This window comes from Physella acuta, unplaced genomic scaffold (genome assembly GCF_028476545.2).
Source record: "Physella acuta isolate Inbredline_101_S28 unplaced genomic scaffold, ASM2847654v3 ptg001377l, whole genome shotgun sequence".
In the NCBI taxonomy this organism is placed as follows: Eukaryota; Metazoa; Mollusca; class Gastropoda; family Physidae; genus Physella; species Physella acuta.
The window spans coordinates 765,074-784,685 of NW_026732892.1; the positions used below are offsets into that span (position 1 = coordinate 765,074).

General features: G+C 37.5%; 2 protein-coding genes across 2 annotated transcripts in view; one reads left to right on the plus strand and one right to left on the minus strand.

Annotated features, from left to right (window-relative positions):
- Nucleotides 1–1,016: 1,016 nt before the first annotated feature.
- LOC131927156 (peptidase inhibitor 16) lies at nucleotides 1,017–8,796 on the plus strand. The gene is made up of 6 exons (XM_059282874.1): nucleotides 1,017–1,267; nucleotides 3,899–4,022; nucleotides 4,239–4,351; nucleotides 6,604–6,701; nucleotides 7,268–7,414; nucleotides 8,733–8,796. Exons 1-5 carry the CDS (start codon nucleotides 1,017–1,019, stop codon nucleotides 7,381–7,383), a joined length of 702 nt encoding a protein of 233 aa, XP_059138857.1. The 3' UTR covers nucleotides 7,384–7,414; nucleotides 8,733–8,796.
- Nucleotides 8,797–10,211: 1,415 nt separating this feature from the next.
- LOC131927157 (cGMP-dependent protein kinase 1-like) overlaps nucleotides 10,212–19,612 on the minus strand; it is a 32,650-nt gene continuing 23,249 nt past the window's right edge. Inside the window, exons 11-16 of the mRNA XM_059282875.1 lie at nucleotides 18,627–18,716; nucleotides 17,914–18,055; nucleotides 15,219–15,382; nucleotides 13,364–13,486; nucleotides 12,851–12,980; nucleotides 10,212–12,426 (exon numbers count right to left, since the gene is read on the minus strand). Coding sequence (XP_059138858.1) covers nucleotides 12,328–12,426; nucleotides 12,851–12,980; nucleotides 13,364–13,486; nucleotides 15,219–15,382; nucleotides 17,914–18,055; nucleotides 18,627–18,716 — 748 coding nt within the window. The 3' untranslated portion in view covers nucleotides 10,212–12,327. The remainder of the gene's footprint in view (nucleotides 12,427–12,850; nucleotides 12,981–13,363; nucleotides 13,487–15,218; nucleotides 15,383–17,913; nucleotides 18,056–18,626; nucleotides 18,717–19,612) is intronic.

Consider the following 19,612-nt stretch of genomic DNA (forward strand, 5'->3'; position numbering starts at 1 on the left):
GATCAAGTTCTAAAATCATTAATTCAAACGCCATTGAATTGATCAAGTTCTAAAGTCACTAATTCAAACACCATTGAATTGATCAAGTTCTAAAGTCACTAATTCAAACACCATTGAATTGATCAAGTTCTAAAGTCACTAATTCAAACACCATTGAATTGATCAAGTTCTAAAGTCACTAATTCAAACACCACTGAATTGATCAAGTTCTAAAATCATTAATTCAAACACCATTGAATTGATTCAGTTCTAAAGTCACTAATTCACCCTGACCTCCTGAAGTCGATAGGTCATCTTGACCTGTCTGTAATTATTGTGTGGGGATGGAGCAGGTGCAAGCTTGTCCCACCTTTATCAGTGAAATATGCCCGCACCTCATCAAGGCATTATGCACGCCTTTCATGTTTAGATGGGCATGTTTTAAAGCCATTTGAATCTCTTGATTCCTGCGTTGATAACCTGAGACTTCAGTAGAGACGGTAACTCGAGATCTCAATTGTGTTTGAAGCACGAGAATTAGGCATGTAGTTTAAAATATATCAACTATAGAAAGTAGAACCACACAACCCGTATATAATGGCTGCTGTAAAAGCTTAGTCGATGACGTATACCGATTTATTCAATTGCAACACTCAACTAGTTAAGGGTGAGTATAGCACGACCTCTAGTCAGTGTTTCGAGTGAGTATAGAATTCTTTACATCAGCAACATCCTACACCCAGACAGCAACATCACACATCCAGACAGCAACATCCTACATCCAGACAGCAACATCCTACACCTAAACAGCAACATCCTACATGCAGATAGTACGAAGCAAACACTCAAAAAAAAAAAATTTCAGAAACTAACTTCAGTTTGCACCAAACAAATTTGCGTAAGTAGCTACGAAACAAAAGCGTGCCTCGCTTTAGATCGATCATGTATCACACTTGTACACATTTCAATTGGAATTATCTTTAACATTTTACATTGTATTTATTTAAATGACAGCTTTAACAAAACGAATGATGAATATGAAGATTTATCGCAAGAAGCTCGTCGTCCACTTCATGTTGTCGGTGACCTCCTTGACCTTGGTCCAGTTACCGGCGTCAGATGGCACTCTCTACTGGTCACGTGACGATTTATTTACACTGAGGGGCAACTACACCTGGGGCTCCAGCATCAACAAGACACGCTTCACTGAGCAGGAGAAGAATTTGATCCTACAGATCAGTAACGCCTACAGGAGTATGGTGTTTCCTAGAGCTGTTGGGATGAGGGAGTTGGTGAGTGGGGGTCTTTGTGTGGGGGTCTTTGTGTGGGGGTCTTTCTGTGTGGGGGATTGTGTGGGGTCTTTGTTTGTGGGTTTTTGTGTGGGGGTCTTTGTGCGTGGGGGTTGTGTGGGGTCTTTGTTTGTGGGTTTTTGTGTGGGGGTCTATGTGTGGGGTTCTTTGTGTTGGGGTCTGTGTGGGGGTTGTGGGGGTCTTTCTAGAGCTGTTGGCATGGGGGAGCTGTTCATTGGGGGTCTTTGTGGATGTTGTGGATTTTGTATGTAGGTTGCGTTGGTCTATGTGTAGGAGCGGTGTGGGTTTTTGTGTTGTCGTTACGGGTGTCGCTTGGGACTTTGAGTGAAATCTGTGATAAACAGAAATGAAAGGTTCCCATAATTCAGTAAGAAAATACTACAGCATAAAAATCAATGTAGTTTTCCCTATATGAATAGAGTGAACTAAATAAATTCGTGAGTTCAGTTAAAAGAAAGGAAGCTTTACATTAGCAGTGCGAGTGTAGACAAAGAGGTATGTATACATATATAGTGAATGGACTAGCTGTCTGACAGCGTGTAGGAATGTTATCAAACTTGCAGTTTTTGGGACAGCCAGCTCGAGGACTACGCCTACAACCACACCCAGAAATGTACCGGCGCCCACAGTGGTGGAACCATCATTTTTAAAAGATACTGGCCCAGCAAAGACACAGTAATTTGAGAGCAGAGAGGTGAAGTTCTCTACTATAGTCACGGTAGGTGCCCGACTGTAGTGGGAACAGAGGGGTGAAGTTCTCTACTATAGTCACGGTAGGTGCCCGACTGTAGTACAGCAGCATTTATAAATCTTCTTGTATTTTTAATAATGGCTAATGGTGTCTGTCCTCTATCTACGCCGTTAAAATTAAATGATGTCTTTTATTACCAACTAGACTACCCGTTATCTAGTTACTGTGGGTTTCGGGGGTCACCCATATATGACATCACGTCTGTCACTTATCATCACAAAATTACCAGACCCCAGATTAAAAAACACGTAAATTGAAAAAAAAATAACATTGACATAATGTGTCTAGAAATGACTCAAAATTTAACAGAAGGTAGAGAATTAGATCTTTTACTTACATGTGAAATTTCTTTTATCTATCTGAAATAGTACTCAAGTTATAGGCTTTTGAAAATTTCAAAGTAGGAAAAGTACCACTTCCGGTTATCGGAAATCGCTCAAAAGTTGATATGGATCTACAATTTTGATAAAATACTTATATATGAAATTTCATCAACCTAGCTGTAACGGTACTCAAGTTATCGTGTTTACACACATACACACACAGACAGACAGACACACAGACACACAGACATACGGACAAGATTGCAAATTCACGTTTTTCCGTATCAGTTAGATGTAAAACGTCGAGATTTGTAAAAATCTCGATTTTTTTTTTTGCACGATTACAATACTTTCTCTATACTCCGTAATTACGAGAAAGTAAAAAGTACTAATAATATTGTTCACTATTATGCACATTTTGTTTTGGCGTTCGCTTGGTGCGCAATTCTTTTTTCTACGAGATTCTATTCTATTTTCAAAAGTTTAAGTCATTTAAAATCAAGTCTATATTCCGAGTTATATAAGAATATTCGAGAAAGTTTAGGGGAGATTACTCCCGGTTTATTTACTTTCTTGTATACGAAGTATAGAGGAAGTATTATATCGTGCAAAAATCGAAATCGAGATTTTCACAAATCTCGACATTTTACACCTGTCTCAGTCGGAAAAAAAGATAGTTTTGCAATTTTGTCCGTATTTCAATTAATCGGAAGTGGAACTTATTCTACTTTTGGTTTTTCAAACGCATATATTGTGTGTAGCCTACTGTTTCAGATATTTAAATGAAATTTCACGTGTAAGTAAAATACCTAATTATCTACCTCCAAACGAATTCGGGATAATTTCCGTTGTCCGGAAGTAATAATTTACGCAATTTCCGATTTCTCAAAGAAAAAAACGCATATGAATTTATAAAGTACTAATATTATTCCGCACTATTATACAAATATTGTTTGTCGTTGGCTTGGTACGCAATTCTTTTTTCCACAAGATTCCATTCTATTTTAAAAAGTTTAAGTATGTAAAAACTTATTAAAAATCGTGTCTATATCTCGAGTTGCCATCCCGTAATGTTATATTAGAATATTCGAGAAATATTAGTGGACGATCACTCCCTGTTTATTTTTAAATAAACTTTGCAGCTCATAAATTTATTAAATTGTTTACAAAAGGTTCCAGTCGTTGCATCAGTAGCTGCACAATAAGTTACTGCCTTAGCATGGTGACATGAAAGATGCGCAATGGAAAGCTGCGCACAAAAAAAGCATTTTTATTTTCTTTAATAGAGCATTTAAAGACGTGATGATTTTAATAACAAATAATGAGCTCATGCACCTTGAAACACACAATTAAACATATTTCATGAAATTTGACAAAATTAAATTGTATTAGTATAATTAGTTTGTTTTTGCGCATTTTTCTGTTTGCACAGTTTTCCTTTGCGCAGTTTTCCGCTAACGCATTTTTCTGGGAACCCCAAAGCATGCATCAAAGGCCTAGAGCAGATATTTACCTTCTATCGTTTTGTGATTAAGTTTTTCTCCCGGGCCTGGCTACAGCATTGAGCAAGCGTTTTACATGTTCCATGAGGAGGGATCTAAGTACGACATCTATACAGACAAGTGTACTCACTGGAATACATGTGGACACTATCGTGTGGTGAGAACACACACTCACATGTGCATATATATATATATATATATATATATATATATATATATATATATATATATATATATATATATATATATATATATATATATATATATATATATATATATATACACACATCATGGAAATGAGTCGATTTCCTCATTATTCACTTATCAATAAAGAATATAGCTTCTCTATTATTTCTCTGTTGAAACTGTTCAGCTGATGAATGAAAAGTCTTGTAGAATGGGCTGTGCACTGAACTTTTGTAAGAGCTACTCACATAGTGAATACCCCACACCATCCACTTTGTTGATGTGTAGCTATGATGGACAGTAAGTTGATGTGTAGTTAGTTGATGTGTAGGTAGTTGATGTGTAGGTATTTGAAGTGTTGCTATGATGGAAAGTAAGTTGATGTCTAGCTAGTTGATGTGTAGTTAGTTGATGTGTATCTATGATGGACAGTAAGTTGATGTTTAGTTAGTAGATGTGTAGCTATCATGAACAGTATACAAAAATTAGCTAACCTTTACCAAGTTGTATTTAATATGGCCTATAAAATGAGTTCATAAATATGTTTCAACTTCAAACTGTTTAAGACGTAATGATTACAACGGCGTTTAATGAAAGAAAACCCAACTTAAATCTACTGAGCTAATCCCACACCCCACACACACCCACCTTAATCTCCTCTCACCACCAGTTACACAACTAATCTCACCCCCACCTTAATCTCCCCACCAGGTACACCACTAATCTCACCCCCACCTTAATCTCCCCACCAGGTACACCACTAATCTCACCCCCACCTTAATCTCCCCACCAGGTACACCACTAATCTCACCCCCACCTTAATCTCTCACCAGGTACACCACTAATCTCACCCCCACCTTAATCTCCCCACCAGGTACACCACTAATCTCCCCACCAGGTACACCACTAATCTCACCCCCACCCCACAGTAATCTCCCAACCAGGTACACCACTAATCTCACCCCCACCCCACCTTAATCTCCCCACCAGGTACACCACTAATCCCATCCCCACCTTAATCTCCCCACCAGGTACACCACTAATCCCACCCCCACCTTAATCTCCCCACCAGGTACACCACTAATCTCACCCCCACCCCACCTTAATCTCCCCACCAGGTACACCACTAATCTCATCCCCATCTTAATCTCCCCACCAGGTACACCACTAATCTTACCCCCACCTTACTCTCCCCACCAGGTACACCACTAATCTCACCCCCCACCTTAATCTCCCCACCAGGTACACTACTAATCTCACCCCCCACCTTACTCTCCCCACCAGGTACACCACTAATCTCACCCCCACCTTAATCTCCCCACCAGGTACACCACTAATCTCACCCCTCACCTTACTCTCCCCACCAGGTACACCACTAATCTCACCCCCCACCTTACTCTCCCCACCAGGTACACCACTAATCTCCCCACCAGGTACACCACTAATCTCACCCCCACCCCACCTTAATCTCCCCACCAGGTACACCACTAATCTCATCCCCACCTTAATCTCCCCACCAGGTACACCACTAATCTCACCCCCACCCCACCTTAATCTCCCCACCAGGTACACCACTAATCTCACCCCCCACCTTACTCTCCCCACCAGGTACACCACTAATCTCACCCCCCACCTTACTCTCCCCACCAGGTACACCACTAATCTCACCCCCACCTTAATCTCCCCACCAGGTACACCACTAATCTCACCCCCACCTTAATCTCCCCACCAGGTACACCACTAATCTCACCCCCCACCTTAATCTCCCCACCAGGTACACCACTGATCTCACCCCCACCTTAATCTCCCCACCAGGTACACCACTAATCTCACCCCACCTTAATCTCCCCACCAGGTACACCAGTAATCTCACCCCACCTTAATCTCACCATCAGGTACACCGCTAATTTCACCCCCACCTTAATCTCCCCACCAGGTACACCACTAATCTCACCCCCACCTTAATCTCCCTACCAGGTACACAACTAATCTCACCCCCACCTTAATCTCCCCACCAGGTACACCACTAATCTCACCCCCACCTTAATCTCCCCACCAGGTATACCACTAATCTCACCCCCACCTTAATCTCCCCACCAGGTACACCACTAATCTCACCCCCACCTTAATCTCCCCACCAGGTACACCACTAATCTCACCCCCACCTTAATCTCCCCACCAGGTACACCACTAATCTCACCCCCACCTTAATCTCACCACTAGGTACACCACTAATCTCACCCCCACCTTTATCTCCCCACTAGGTACACCACTAATCTCACCCCCACCTTAATCTCCCCAACCAGGCACACCACTAATCTCACCCCCACCTTAATCTCACCACCAGGTACACCACTAATCTCACCCCCACCGTAATATCCCCACCAGGTACACCACTAATCTCTCCCCCACCTTAATCTCCCCACCAGGTACACCACTAATCTCACCCCCACCTTAATCTCCCCACCAGGTACACCACTAATCTCACCCCCACCTTAATCTCCCCACCAGGTACACCACTAATCTCACCCCCACCTTAATCTCCCCACCAGGTACACCACTGACGTTAAACCCTACACTGTCGGACCTGCCGGCTCCAACTGTGAAAACATGGGCTACAACTGGTCAATCAAAAGGAACAACCTGTGTAGTAAGTGGTTGGGTGGCGGCAGAGGCGAAGCGAGGGGGAGGGGCGGGGGTGCGGACCGCACCGGGTGATACCATTTAGGGTGGTGACGCCAAGGCAAAAAATAGCAAAATATTTAGAGAAAAATGATAATTCCACTTAACTAAGTGATTAATTCAAGTGTTACATAGTGTTTTAAGGGGTGCAAATCGAAAGTTTGAGGGGGGGGGGGTTAAAAACGAAAGTTTGAGGGGGTGCAAATCGAAATTTTGAGGGGGGGTGCAAATCGAAAATTGAAAGTTTGTCCCCGGGAAGGGTCGCTGCGCCTCTGGGGGTGGGGGGGGGTGACACCATTGAGTGCCACACCGGGTGACACCCGACCTCGCTACGTCACTGGGTGGTGGTTGGTAGAAATCCTTCAGTCTGAGAACTCTCCACTTCGGTGAAATAATTTGTACGTAGCGTACATGGGTTAAGGCGAATTAAATAGAACTTTTTTTTGTACAATTAAATGCTAAGACTGTTTTTTTTTGCATTCGACCTGTCTTGATGAGAATTATTTGATTCACCTACTACGTTTTGTTTTCTAGTTAGCGCAACTGAACGAAAGTTTAATTTAGGCTACGACGGCAACACTACTGTGCTAGGATTTGATTACAACGACGTCGTTATGGTGGAGGAGATGAACCTCGCCACACCAGCCTAGGCTACACCACCTGCTACAGCAACACCAGCAGGTAGCAATGTATCTGAGGCTACATCATATTTAACCACGCCTACGTCAACCGCATCACAATCAACTACAACAACCTCACAGCAACAACTATACCACCAAACTTGAACAACCACGAGCACGCATCCAACTTCAATGGCTACCCCGCCCACTAGCATCTACATCAACAACTTCCACTTTAATAAAAAAAAACATCAACCAAATCACAATCGACTACGCCAACAGCAACCACAAATGCAACAACAGCAACAACAGCATATGTGCTTGACTTCATATAAGAAGCACATCAACCTATCAAAGGCTACCTCACCTACCTCAGCACTAACCTCACCTACCTCAGCACTAACCTCACCTACCTCAGCACTAACCTCACCTACCTCAGCACTAATCTCACCTACCTCAGCACTAACCTCACCTACCTCAGCAATAACCTCGCCTACCTCAGCAATAACTCTCCTACCTCAGCACTAACCTCACCTACCTCAGCACTAACCTCACCTACCTCAGCACTAACCTCAACTACCTCAGCACTAACCTCACCTACCTCAGCACTAACCTCAACTACCTCAGCACTAACCTCACCTACATCACAACTACCTCACCTACCTCAGCACTAACCTCACCTACCTCAGCACTAACCTCACCTACCTCAGCACTAACCTCACCTACCTCAGCACTAACCTCACCTACCTCAGCACTAACCTCACCTACCTCTGCACTAACCTCACCTACCTCAGCACTAACCTCACCTACCTCAGCACTAACCTCAGCTATCTCACGACTAACAGCACTATTGTTTATATCATGTATTCATCAAAATTAATCAAATCCCCATTTAGGGTCATCTATATTTTGTGGTTTTCTTAAAACATCGATATTTTTCCAAAATTTTGTATAAACTCTGTCATCATAGAGTATTTTAATCAATTTCCATTACAATTTATTAAAACACGTTTCTAAAACGCGAAATAACGGCTAAAATTCGTTTTTTAACATAGATTTCTAATAATGCAAAAGTGTAACGTCACACAATCTGAACCCCCTTCCCCTCATCACACACCGGCACAAAATTACGGAACCCCCCCCCCCCCCTCTCCCCTACGAGTGTGACATCATTTACTAATAAACTGTTTTCTCGAATCGAGGTAGGAAAACAGGCCATGTCAAAAGCCCCACCACAATCCATACACCCACACTTACCGCACACACACACATACACACAGTCGCAATAATCATCAAACCGTTTATCACGTGAATTATCCTATTCGTTAAATTGTCATTCGTCACATTCTAAAACTGACCAATCAAATTTCCTTTTCCAGTTTGACATCTATGAAGCGTCAGTGCGCATGTCTGTCAGAGCAACAAAACCATCTAATCACTTGCACAAATATTAAAAGCAATTCGCAGAAATTTTAAGTTTTAGATTTTGATTTCTTTGTTATATTGTGTTTCCATTGGGACCACTGAATGTGTTTTTATCAAGCTTCTCGTTAGTTACCAGTTTAAAAAAAATCCAGTAGCCTATCTAGGGAGGTGTCTGATGAATGATTAAGGCAAAAAATAGCGCGGAATGACAGTGGCGCCTATCTTGGTGTATGTTATGTATATATATATATATATATATATATATATTATATATATGTGTGGGAATATATATATATATATATATATATATATATATATATATATATATATATATATATATATAGATATATATATATATATATACAGGCCTATATATATATATATATATATATATATATATATATATATATTATATATATATATATATATATATATTATATAGATATCTATATATATATATATACAGGCCTATATATATATATATATATAATATATATATATATATATATATATATATATATATATATATAGGCCTATATATATATATATTATATATATATATATATATATATATATATATATATATATATATATATATATATATATATATATATATATAGGCCTATATATATATATATATATAGGCCATATATATATATATATATATATATATATATATATATATATATATATAGGCCTATATATATAATATATATATATATATAAATATATATATATATATATATACATACATATATATATATATATATATATATATATATATATATATATATATATATATATATAATATATATATAGGCCTATATATATATATATATATATATATATAACTATATACATATATATATATATATATATAACATTATATATATATATATATATATATATATAGGCCTATATATATATATAATATATATATATATATATATATATATATATAATATATATATATATATATATTATATATATATATTATATATATGTATATATATATATATATATATATATAGATATATATATCTATATATATATATCTATATATATATAGGCCTATATATATATATATATATATATATATATATATATATATATATATATATATAATATATATATATATATATATATATATATATATATATATATATATATAGGCCTATATATATATATATATATATATATATATATATATATATATATATATATATATACACATATATATATATGTGTGTGTGTATATATATATATATATATATATATATATATATGTACTGTTGAATGTGTAAATGTTGTTTGGTTGTTTTGTCATTATTTTATTCTCCAGAAGATAATTTAAAACTAACAACTTAATAGCATAAACCAATGGATAAATTTTAATCACAAATTGTTTCACACATGAATCAGTGAAGAAAAAAAAAGCTTTTGATATATTTTATTTCAGTATCACAAATATACTTTGGTTTGTCTCTCACAGTTCATCTACTGCAATAATTTATCCATCACACCAGCATGTCAAGTGTAGGCAAACACAAATATACTTTTTGTTGTTGCATTTTTACAAACATTTATACAAACATTTACACAAACATTTTTACAAACATTTTTACAAACATTTATATAAACAATTTTACAAACATTTACACAAACATTTTTACATTTATATTTCCATCTGATCCCATTTCTCACAAGTTTAAAATAATTTAAATATTCATCATTCCAATTTTACTTTCTATTTTTAAAGCAATTGATTTGGAACAGAACACAATGTGAAATAGTAGGCCAATATTTTCCCTTGTATCATGTTTTACAGCCCTTGTCTACTAGAAACAAAAGAAATTTTTGAGTAATCTCCCCTTATATTTTTACAATGAGATAAACTATGCCAACAGCTGATACCCACTACAATCTAACCACATAGAAATTGTGCTTTACAGTCCAAATGATATGTGTTCAGATGTCACCCAAAAGTTGGTATGGCACACAACAGTCCTAATATATGTGTGTATGTATGTTGTTTGTATGTATGTATATATGTAACAGTAAGCTGGATCAAATTGTGATAAGATTCTAAACACAGGAAAAAAACAGTTGTAACATGAAGGTATAATGTGAAGATTAACATGAAGTTGTAGCATAAATCTGTAACATGAAGTTGAAACAAAGTTGATACATTAGACTTTAATTGTCGAATTAATGTTTTTAAATTAAAAGAAAATAACGGTCATTTTATAAATCCATCATTATAAAATTGGCAATCACAGGTTGTTTGCTTTAGACATTGAGTTGTGTTTTTAAAACCGTAACCAGATTAAAATAAATTTTTTAAAAAGAATTGGACTTTTAGCACTAAAGTACATTTTCTGTTTTATTTTTCAATTCCTTGGGTGATAAATTATTATTTTATGAAGTGCATTTATTATTATGATGGAAACATTTTATTTGTGAATTAAATTTATTGCAAGTGAAAGTATGAGAAGATGATGGCGAAAAGTTTTTTTCCAAATATTTAAGGCACAAAATGCATTAGAACAGTGGGGTACCTCCACGGTGATCTCACATCACAAGTAGTTTTAGCTGCTCATACAGGTGGTAGCCACTGGGGGGGTTATCAAATCCTTTTTATGGATTGTAATTTATTGATTTAAATTGTACTATTTACTTAATACATAGAGTGTAACAGTTATAAATTTAAATTTAGACAGTATCAGTACTCATTAAATGAATTCATTCCTTTATTGAAAAGAGGTTTGCAGTTGTTTATTAAATCAGAGTAGGTTGCTGAGTCAAATTTTGTCAGTCAAAAGCAAGGGCAGATAAGCCCAACAGGAAACTTATTTTTCTTGAATTATCTCCCCTGTCACAGCTTTATGTTTTGGGGTGAGATTTTAAAGATTCAAAAATATGTTTTCCAAATACAATCAACTCTTTATAAAGTTGAAATGCTTGATCAAAAAACTGCGAGATATAAAATGTTTTATATAACATTTATAAGAATTTTATGTCTTCTTGTTTTTCTAGCTAAAAGTGTCAATGTTTCTACACTGCAGCTATTCCTTTAGCTCTTTACATAATTTCAAAATGAAAAGTTGAAACAAATAATGCATTAATGGCTAGTCAAGTCATTGGTTGTAATTTATAAACGTAACATGGTACAAGAAAAATAAAAGATTTTCTTGTAAAAGACAAACAACATTTAATATTGCTTGTACTAGTTCTACTGGTGCCTGATATTACATTCAAATATTTACCGTCAACATGCATTCTAATGTTCATTAAACTAAATATATATATATATATACTTTAAATTTATACATATGGTAAATTAACTCTCACACACACATTTTAAAAAATTACTTAAAAAGTGAAGTAATTTTTTTCAAGCAAGTCAGGCAACTCTAAATTCATACCCAACACAGACACAACTTATTATTCACCCCTCACCCATTATGCTTTTTAATTGCAGTGTGGTTTATTAAAAACAATGTATCAAACAGTATCAGCAGTTTAAAAATGTCTATATTTAGCATCAGGTCAAAAGTCCTTGTCCCAACCGGTGAGATCATCTGGAGGGGGGTGCTCCTCGTCCTCTGGGTAGTCGTCAAAGTTGGATGTGTCTATGGCAGATTTGACCTGCAAGTTTTGCAAAGTGTTTTACTAAGTCTTGTGATGGAAAGTTTTTGTTTAAATGTTTTAAACTTGGTATATGCTATTGTAAAACACTGAGTCTACTACAATGTGAAACTGCAGAAATTAATATTGAGGGGTAAACAACAAGCCAGGAAAACACAATATCATGGGAGGTAACCGGGTTCAGTTGCCAGATGGGAGATAACCCAGTTCTTGTTATGTAGCTTTATTTTTCAGAGTAACTCATCAACTAAACCAGGGAAGCTATTCTGGGGTTGAATATTGAAGTAAATATTTATTTTGCTTCAATTGCTTGTAATAGAAATTGAAATAGACTGGGGTTTTTTTAATGTGATTCTAAAAAATTAGTTTTAGAGACCAACAATTTATCTACAGGAGACAGCAGGAGGAAACAACCCAAACTTACTGAAGGTACTATTGGAGCTTTCAGAGTTCTGTTCCTTAGTCCATCCCAGTTAAAGCTATCAAACCACAGGTGTTTCTGTATCTCTCTGATCCCACCTTTTCCATAGCCCAGTCGTTCCATTGGATTATCTCTAGAGATTAGATAGGAGGAGAATATGAGATTATCTCTAAAGAACATATAGAAGGAATACATGAGATTATATCTAGAGATCAAATAGAAGAAAAATATAAGATTATCTCTATAGATCAAATGAAAGGAAAAAATGATATTATCTCTAGAGAACAAATAGAAGGGAAACATGAGATCAAATGGAAGAAAAATATGTTCAACTTTAATCGTTCATTTATTATTTTATATATTTAAAAATTTCAACACAAAATAATTTTTAATTATAGCCCTATTTACAACTGCTTTTATTTCAACAACTACACATTAAAATTTAACAACCAACATTTTTTTGTTTGCAGTATAAAGTGTACATGTTCTGTTAAAATACAATTCCAGAGAACTGACCGACAAAGTTTTTTGATAAGACTGGCAGCATTCTTGTTCACTTTTCTCGGAATGTCCACAGCGTCGATGCCTTTAAGAATTAAATTGTACGTTTTCATTGGATCAGGACCAGCAAATGGTGGGCTGTAGAGGAAATCAATACAACTCATTAAGCACAGTTTAGACGCAGACATTTTTGCAGATTATTCCATGTCTGTTGATTTTTTCTCACTAATTAGTTGATGCAGTAAAACATGTCATTATGTCTGCAGCTTTGTTTTTAAAATTCTAGAATTGGATTTTTTCTTGACCTCTGGGAATAGCTGACTCTGATTTATTTTGTTATCACTGTTGTCATTGCCAGAGCTGATGTAAATTGGACAAAAATAAATTCACAGAAAAATAAATTTACAGAAAAATAAATTCACAGAGAAATTAGTTCACAGAAAAATAAATTCACAGAAAAATAAATTCACAGAGAAATTAGTTCACAGAAAAATAAATTCACACAAAAATAAATTCACACAAAAATAAATTCACAAAACAAAAAACAAGTTAATTAAAAAGTCTAGTGACAATTTTAGCGCAATTTCCTTATGTTATCTAAAAATAGCTCTGACGTATAATGCTGGGGTGCGTTCAAGCTAGGAGAACGATCGGTTTGTAGGTGTTTATGTAATTTTAAAATTTGTGACCGAACGAAAGGATATTTTTGAAAACTTTCTTCGGCAATATTGTTCTAAATTATGGCAGGAATCGATTGGTAAATGTTTCAAGTCGCTAAGTGGTCTGGTTGCCGAGATATGGGCCAAAAACTGCATTTTTTTCGAGTTTTTTTTTGCTTTTCCGTGAAATCCAGGAAGGAATTCCGGGAATTTTTTTGGCCCACTATCATCCTCGGAACTTGCTTAACAAATTTGCTTTTGGAACTAGTCCTCGATATTGCTTCGTTGAGGAGGAGATACGACTTAAGGGGATAGGCTCCCGAAAAAAACAGGGAAAAAAACTTTTTAGTTAAAAAGCCTTTTTCATTTATTTGTGTATGTATAAGTTAGGGTACTTAAGGAAAAATATTTGGATGTACCAGGAACTCTTCTGAAAATATGGTTGCCATGGAAACGGCGGCCATCTTGGAAAAAACTACCTTTTGTGGAGTTCTAAAATTTCCTAAAGTAACATATAAACCGCCCATATAATCATTGATCTTTATTGTACTAACATCAATAGAGTGAGCTGGCTAATTTTTGTAACCGAAACACAGCTAGACATATTTTTTTTCAAATTTTCAAAAAAATATGTGGTGAAATTCCATTGAATTTAGCATTATTTTCATTGGAATTTCGTCACACCAAATTTTGAAAATTAAAAAAAAATATTTCTAGAGTGATTTCTGTTACAAAAACTAGCCAGCTGACTCTATTAGCGTTAGTACAAGAAGGATCAATGATTATATAGCCGATATTTATGTTAGTTTATGAAATTTTAGAACTCCAGAAAAGGATGTTTTTTCAAGATGGCCGCCGTTGCCATGGCAACCATTTTTTCAAAATATTCCCTGATGCATGGAAATATTTTCTTTCAAGTACCCTAACTTAGATATACACAAATGAATCAATAAAAGGTTTTAATTAAGAAGTTGGTTTTTTCTGGAGCCTACCCCCTTAAAGCTGCGAACACACATCCATCCATTCCCAGAAAAGACGAGTTAATAAACGCAATTCTCCAGAATGGAAATTGCGCTAAAAATATATGGATTTAGATTTTAAGGAAGAAATACTGATGTATACAGAAGTTAAAAGTAACTTTTGACATTAAAGTAAAGTATTTAAAACACAAGGCACTGTTAAATTTATTTACAACCAATCACGTTGCTCACCTTCCTGTCAGAAGCTCAAACATTAAGATACCCAGAGACCAATAGTCCGCAGAGATATCATGACCTTTATTCAGAATTATTTCTGGGGCCACGTATTCCGGAGTTCCACAGAACGTCCATGTCTTTCTGCCGTGTCCAACTCTTTTGGCGAACCCAAAATCTACCTGAGAGTTCAAACAGAGAAGGTCAGAGCAAGGTCAAATAATAAAGGTCAGATCAAGGTCGAATAATAAATTTCAGAGCAAGGTCAAATAATAAAGCTCAGATCAAGGTCGAATAATAACGTTCAGAGCAAGGTCAAATAATAAAGCTCAGATCAAGGTCGAATAATAAAGTTCAGAGCAAGGTCAAATAATAAAGCTGAGATCAAGGTCGAATAAAAAAGGGTAGAACAGGGCAGATAATTAAAAGCAGAAAAACACAAAACTGAAAAAAATCACTGCATAAATGATTCAAGTAATTATATTTTTGTCAGTAACTTCGTTTATGGATTATTGTGTTTGATGGAAAAATAAGCTAAAAGCAAATCCACAGTGGCCGGTTTTTAGACAAACGCTACATTAAACAGTTCAATGAAAATAAATTTTTAAAATGTATAGCTATTTAAAAATCTTCTTCTGCTTAAATAATTAATGCACGACTGTTCACACTCTGTACTATAATATTCACACAAGGACAAAGCTTGGAATATATAAGTTTAATCAAGCTTAAAATAGAAAAACTTGTTGTGCAATATAAGGATTAATTTTTTTTTAAGTTGTATATATTATGTTTATATGTTTAAAAGTTTTGTTTACATGGATTGTAGGTTAGTATTAGAGTTCAGTTAATGTTAATCACATAATAAGTTTTGTCTTCAGAGAGACAAGACAGAGACCTTTGCAATGTATAAATGAAGGGAGGGGGCTTGGGTCTTGTATCAATGGTGTGAGGGGGGGAGTGGGTGTTGTATCAATGGTGTGAGGGGGGGAGTGGGTGTTGTATCAATGGTGTGAGGGGGGTGGGTCTTGTATCAATGGTGTGAGTGGGGTGGGTCTTGTATCAATGGTGTGGGGGGATCTTGTATCAATGGTGTGAGGGGGGAGGGGGTGTTGTATCAATGGTGTGAGGGGGGGAGGGGTGTTGTATCAATGGTGTGAGGGGCAGTGGTTCTTAAACTCCCAGAATTGTGAATGAAACTGAAACCTATTTCAGTATGAGAATAAGTTAAAACCTTGGCTCAGGGCTGTAAGCTAAAGCGTGTGTGTGTGGTAGCCCCACCAGTTTGATGTAGCATTTGTGTGTGTGTGTGTGTGGTAGCCTCACCAGTTTGATGTAGTATGTGTGTGGTAGCCTCACCAGTTTGATGTAGTGTTTGTATGTGTGTGTGTGGTAGCCTCACCAGTTTGATGTAGCGTGTGTGTGTGGTAGCCTCACCAGTTTGATGTAGCATTTGTGTGTGTGTGTGGTAGCCTCACCAGTTTGATGTAGCATTTGTGTGTGTGTGGTAGCCTCACCAGTTTGATGTAGCGTGTGTGTGTGGTAGCCTCACCAGTTTGATGTAGTGTTTGTATGTGTGTGTGTGGTAGCCTCACCAGTTTGATGTAGCGTATGTGTGTGTGGTAGCCTCACCAGTTTGATGTAGTGTTTGTATGTGTGTGTGTGGTAGCCTCACCAGTTTGATGTAGCGTGTGTGTGTGTGTGGTAGCTTTAGCCTCACCAGTTTGATGTAGTGTTTGTATGTGTGTGTGTGGTAGGCTCACCAGTTTGGTGTAGTGTGTGTGTGTGTGTGTGGTAGCCTCACCAGTTTGGTGTAATGTGTGTGTGTGTGGTAGCCTCACCAGTTTGGTGTAGTGTGTGTGTGTGTGGTAGCCTCACCAGTTTGATGTAGCGTGTGTGTGTGGTAGCCTCACCAGTTTGATGTAGCGTGTGTGTGTGTGTGGTAGCCTCACCAGTTTGATGTAGCGTATGTGTGCGTGGTAGCCTCACCAGTTTGATGTAGCATGTGTGTGTGTGTGTGGTAGCCTCACCAGTTTGATGTAGCGTATGTGTGCGTGGTAGCCTCACCAGTTTGATGTAGCGTGTGTGTGTGGTAGCCTCACCAGTTTGATGTAGTGTTTGTATGTGTGTGTGTGGTAGCCTCACCAGTTTGATGTAGCGTATGTGTGCGTGGTAGCCTCACCAGTTTGATGTAGCGTGTGTGTGTGGTAGCCTCACCAGTTTGATGTAGCGTGTGTGTGTGTGTGGTAGCCTCACCAGTTTGATGTAGCGTATGTGTGCGTGGTAGCCTCACCAGTTTGATGTAGTGTGTGTATGTGTGTGTGTGGTAGCCTCACCAGTTTGATGTAGCGTGTGTGTGTGTGTGGTAGCCTCACCAGTTTGATGTAGCGTATGTGTGCGTGGTAGCCTCACCAGTTTGATGTAGTGTGTGTGTGGTAGCCGGTAGCCTCACCAGTTTGATGTAGCGTGTGTGTGGTAGCCTCACCAGTTTGATGTAGTGTGTGTGTATGTGTGTGTGTGTGTGGTAGCTTTAGCCTCACCAGTTTGATGTAGCATGTGTGTGTGTGTGTGAGGTAGCCTCACCAGTTTGATGTAGCGTGTGTGTGGTAGCCTCACCAGTTTGATGTAGTGTGTGTGTATGTGTGTGTGTGTGTGGTAGCTTTAGCCTCACCAGTTTGATGTAGCATGTGTGTGTGTATGTGTGTGGTAGCCTCACCAGTTTGATGTAGCCGTGAGAATCTAGCAGTAAGTTCTCCGGCTTCAGGTCCCTGTATACGATGCCCCGACTGTGTAGGTAAACAAACGCCTCGACTACACACGCTGTGTAGAAGCGTGTCGTGTTGTCGTCAAATGAACCCCTGGAGATTAGATGGGAAATTATGGGATATGGGACCTTTAAAGATTAGAATTAGATGGGATATTATGGGATATGGGACCTCTTAAGATGGGATGGGAATATTTGAAAAGTAGAACCCTTTAAGAGTAGACGTGACAATTATCTGCTGTTCACAAATCTGAACCTTCATGATGCAGATGGTCAAATTATTGGATGTCAATTGTGCTAATTAATTGTTTAATGTTAGTCAAGGATTTAATTATTTTAGGGCTAGGACGATGTCTTGAGCAGTGTTTCTTCCAGACTTTTTTCTCCGGGGGGGGGGGGGGGGGCACTTGAAATTTTCGGGGGGGGGTAGACTTTTTTCAGAGGGGGGGGGGAGGCACACTGTAAAAAGTATATATTTTCTATATAAATTATATAAATTTCTTTTCGTTCGGGGGGGGGGGGGGGGCGGTAGAATTTTTTCGAGGGGCGGGGGGGGGGGGGCAAGAGATGACTGGAAGAAACTCTGGTCTTGAGCAGCTGTCACATTCAATTACAAATGAGATCGTACAGCACGTGATTCTCGTAAAAAAAAGCACGTGACTTACTTGTCCCTGAGAACGGTCCACAACTCTCCCCCGAGACACGCCTCCAGCATCATGTACAGGAACTTCCGGTCCTTGAACGTCTTGTAGAGTCTGTGTTAAAAAGTTTGATCTCTCAATTAGTGGAACAAAATATTTAAATGTAGAGTCTGTGTTAAAAAGTTTGATCTCTCAATTAGTGGAACAAAATATTTAAATGTAGAGTCTGTGTTAAAAAGTTTGATCTCTCAATTAGTGGAACAAAATATTTAAATGTAGAGTCTGCTTTAAAAAGTTTGATCTCTCAATTAGTGGAACAAAATATTTCATACTATGTAGTGGAGGAAACTGACCACTATTGTAATAAAACAAAAATATATTTAGCTCCAAATATTGTAGTTGTGGTACCATCAACACAGAGGCCATGGGAGGACGGGTGGGGCGCCCGTCCGGATGCCGACCCAAAGGGGGCACAGACGTGGTAGAAAAATAAAATAACAAGCTCATTTTGAGTTGCATTACTGAATTATACTTTAACGAAGATGAGAAAATAGAATACTTCTTAGCTTTACAAACTATTTTCTACATCAAGTGTGTTATTCCAACATGGACACTGTTAAGGGCAGTAACAAAGCGCCCGGACTTTTTCAAATTAGATGAGGGAAGGCGGGCGTTTTTCTCCATCGTGAATGAATATACAAATGTGGAAGGGCGCTAAATTGATAGTTCGCCTCTGGCGCCTAATGGGTCTCTAAGCTTCTACATTAACAAAAGCATAATATAAAAGATGAAAAGAGTAACGCCTTTGTCAAGCTGCTGTTTTTTTTTTTTAGTGTCGCGTGTTCGACTTTTCACCAACCGGATGCCGGGAGATATTTGTTTTCTGGACACAGTCGATATGTTGTTGACGGATAACAAATGGTATACGTCACGAATGTGAAAGACCGCCCTAAAAATTCCCCGCCCTACGGCCAAAGTTAGGTCCGCTAGAAGGGGGGGGGGGGGTTCAC

Coding starts and splice junctions, on each gene's coding strand:
- LOC131927156 (XM_059282874.1), top strand. CDS start 1,017: ATGAAGATTTATCGCAAGAAGCTCGTCGTCCACTTCATGTTGTCGGTG. Junction 1,268..3,898: donor AGAGCTGTTGGGATGAGGGA/GTTGGTGAGTGG, acceptor TTTGTGATTAAG/TTTTTCTCCCGGGCCTGGCT. Junction 6,702..7,267: donor CAAAAGGAACAACCTGTGTA/GTAAGTGGTTGG, acceptor TTTGTTTTCTAG/TTAGCGCAACTGAACGAAAG.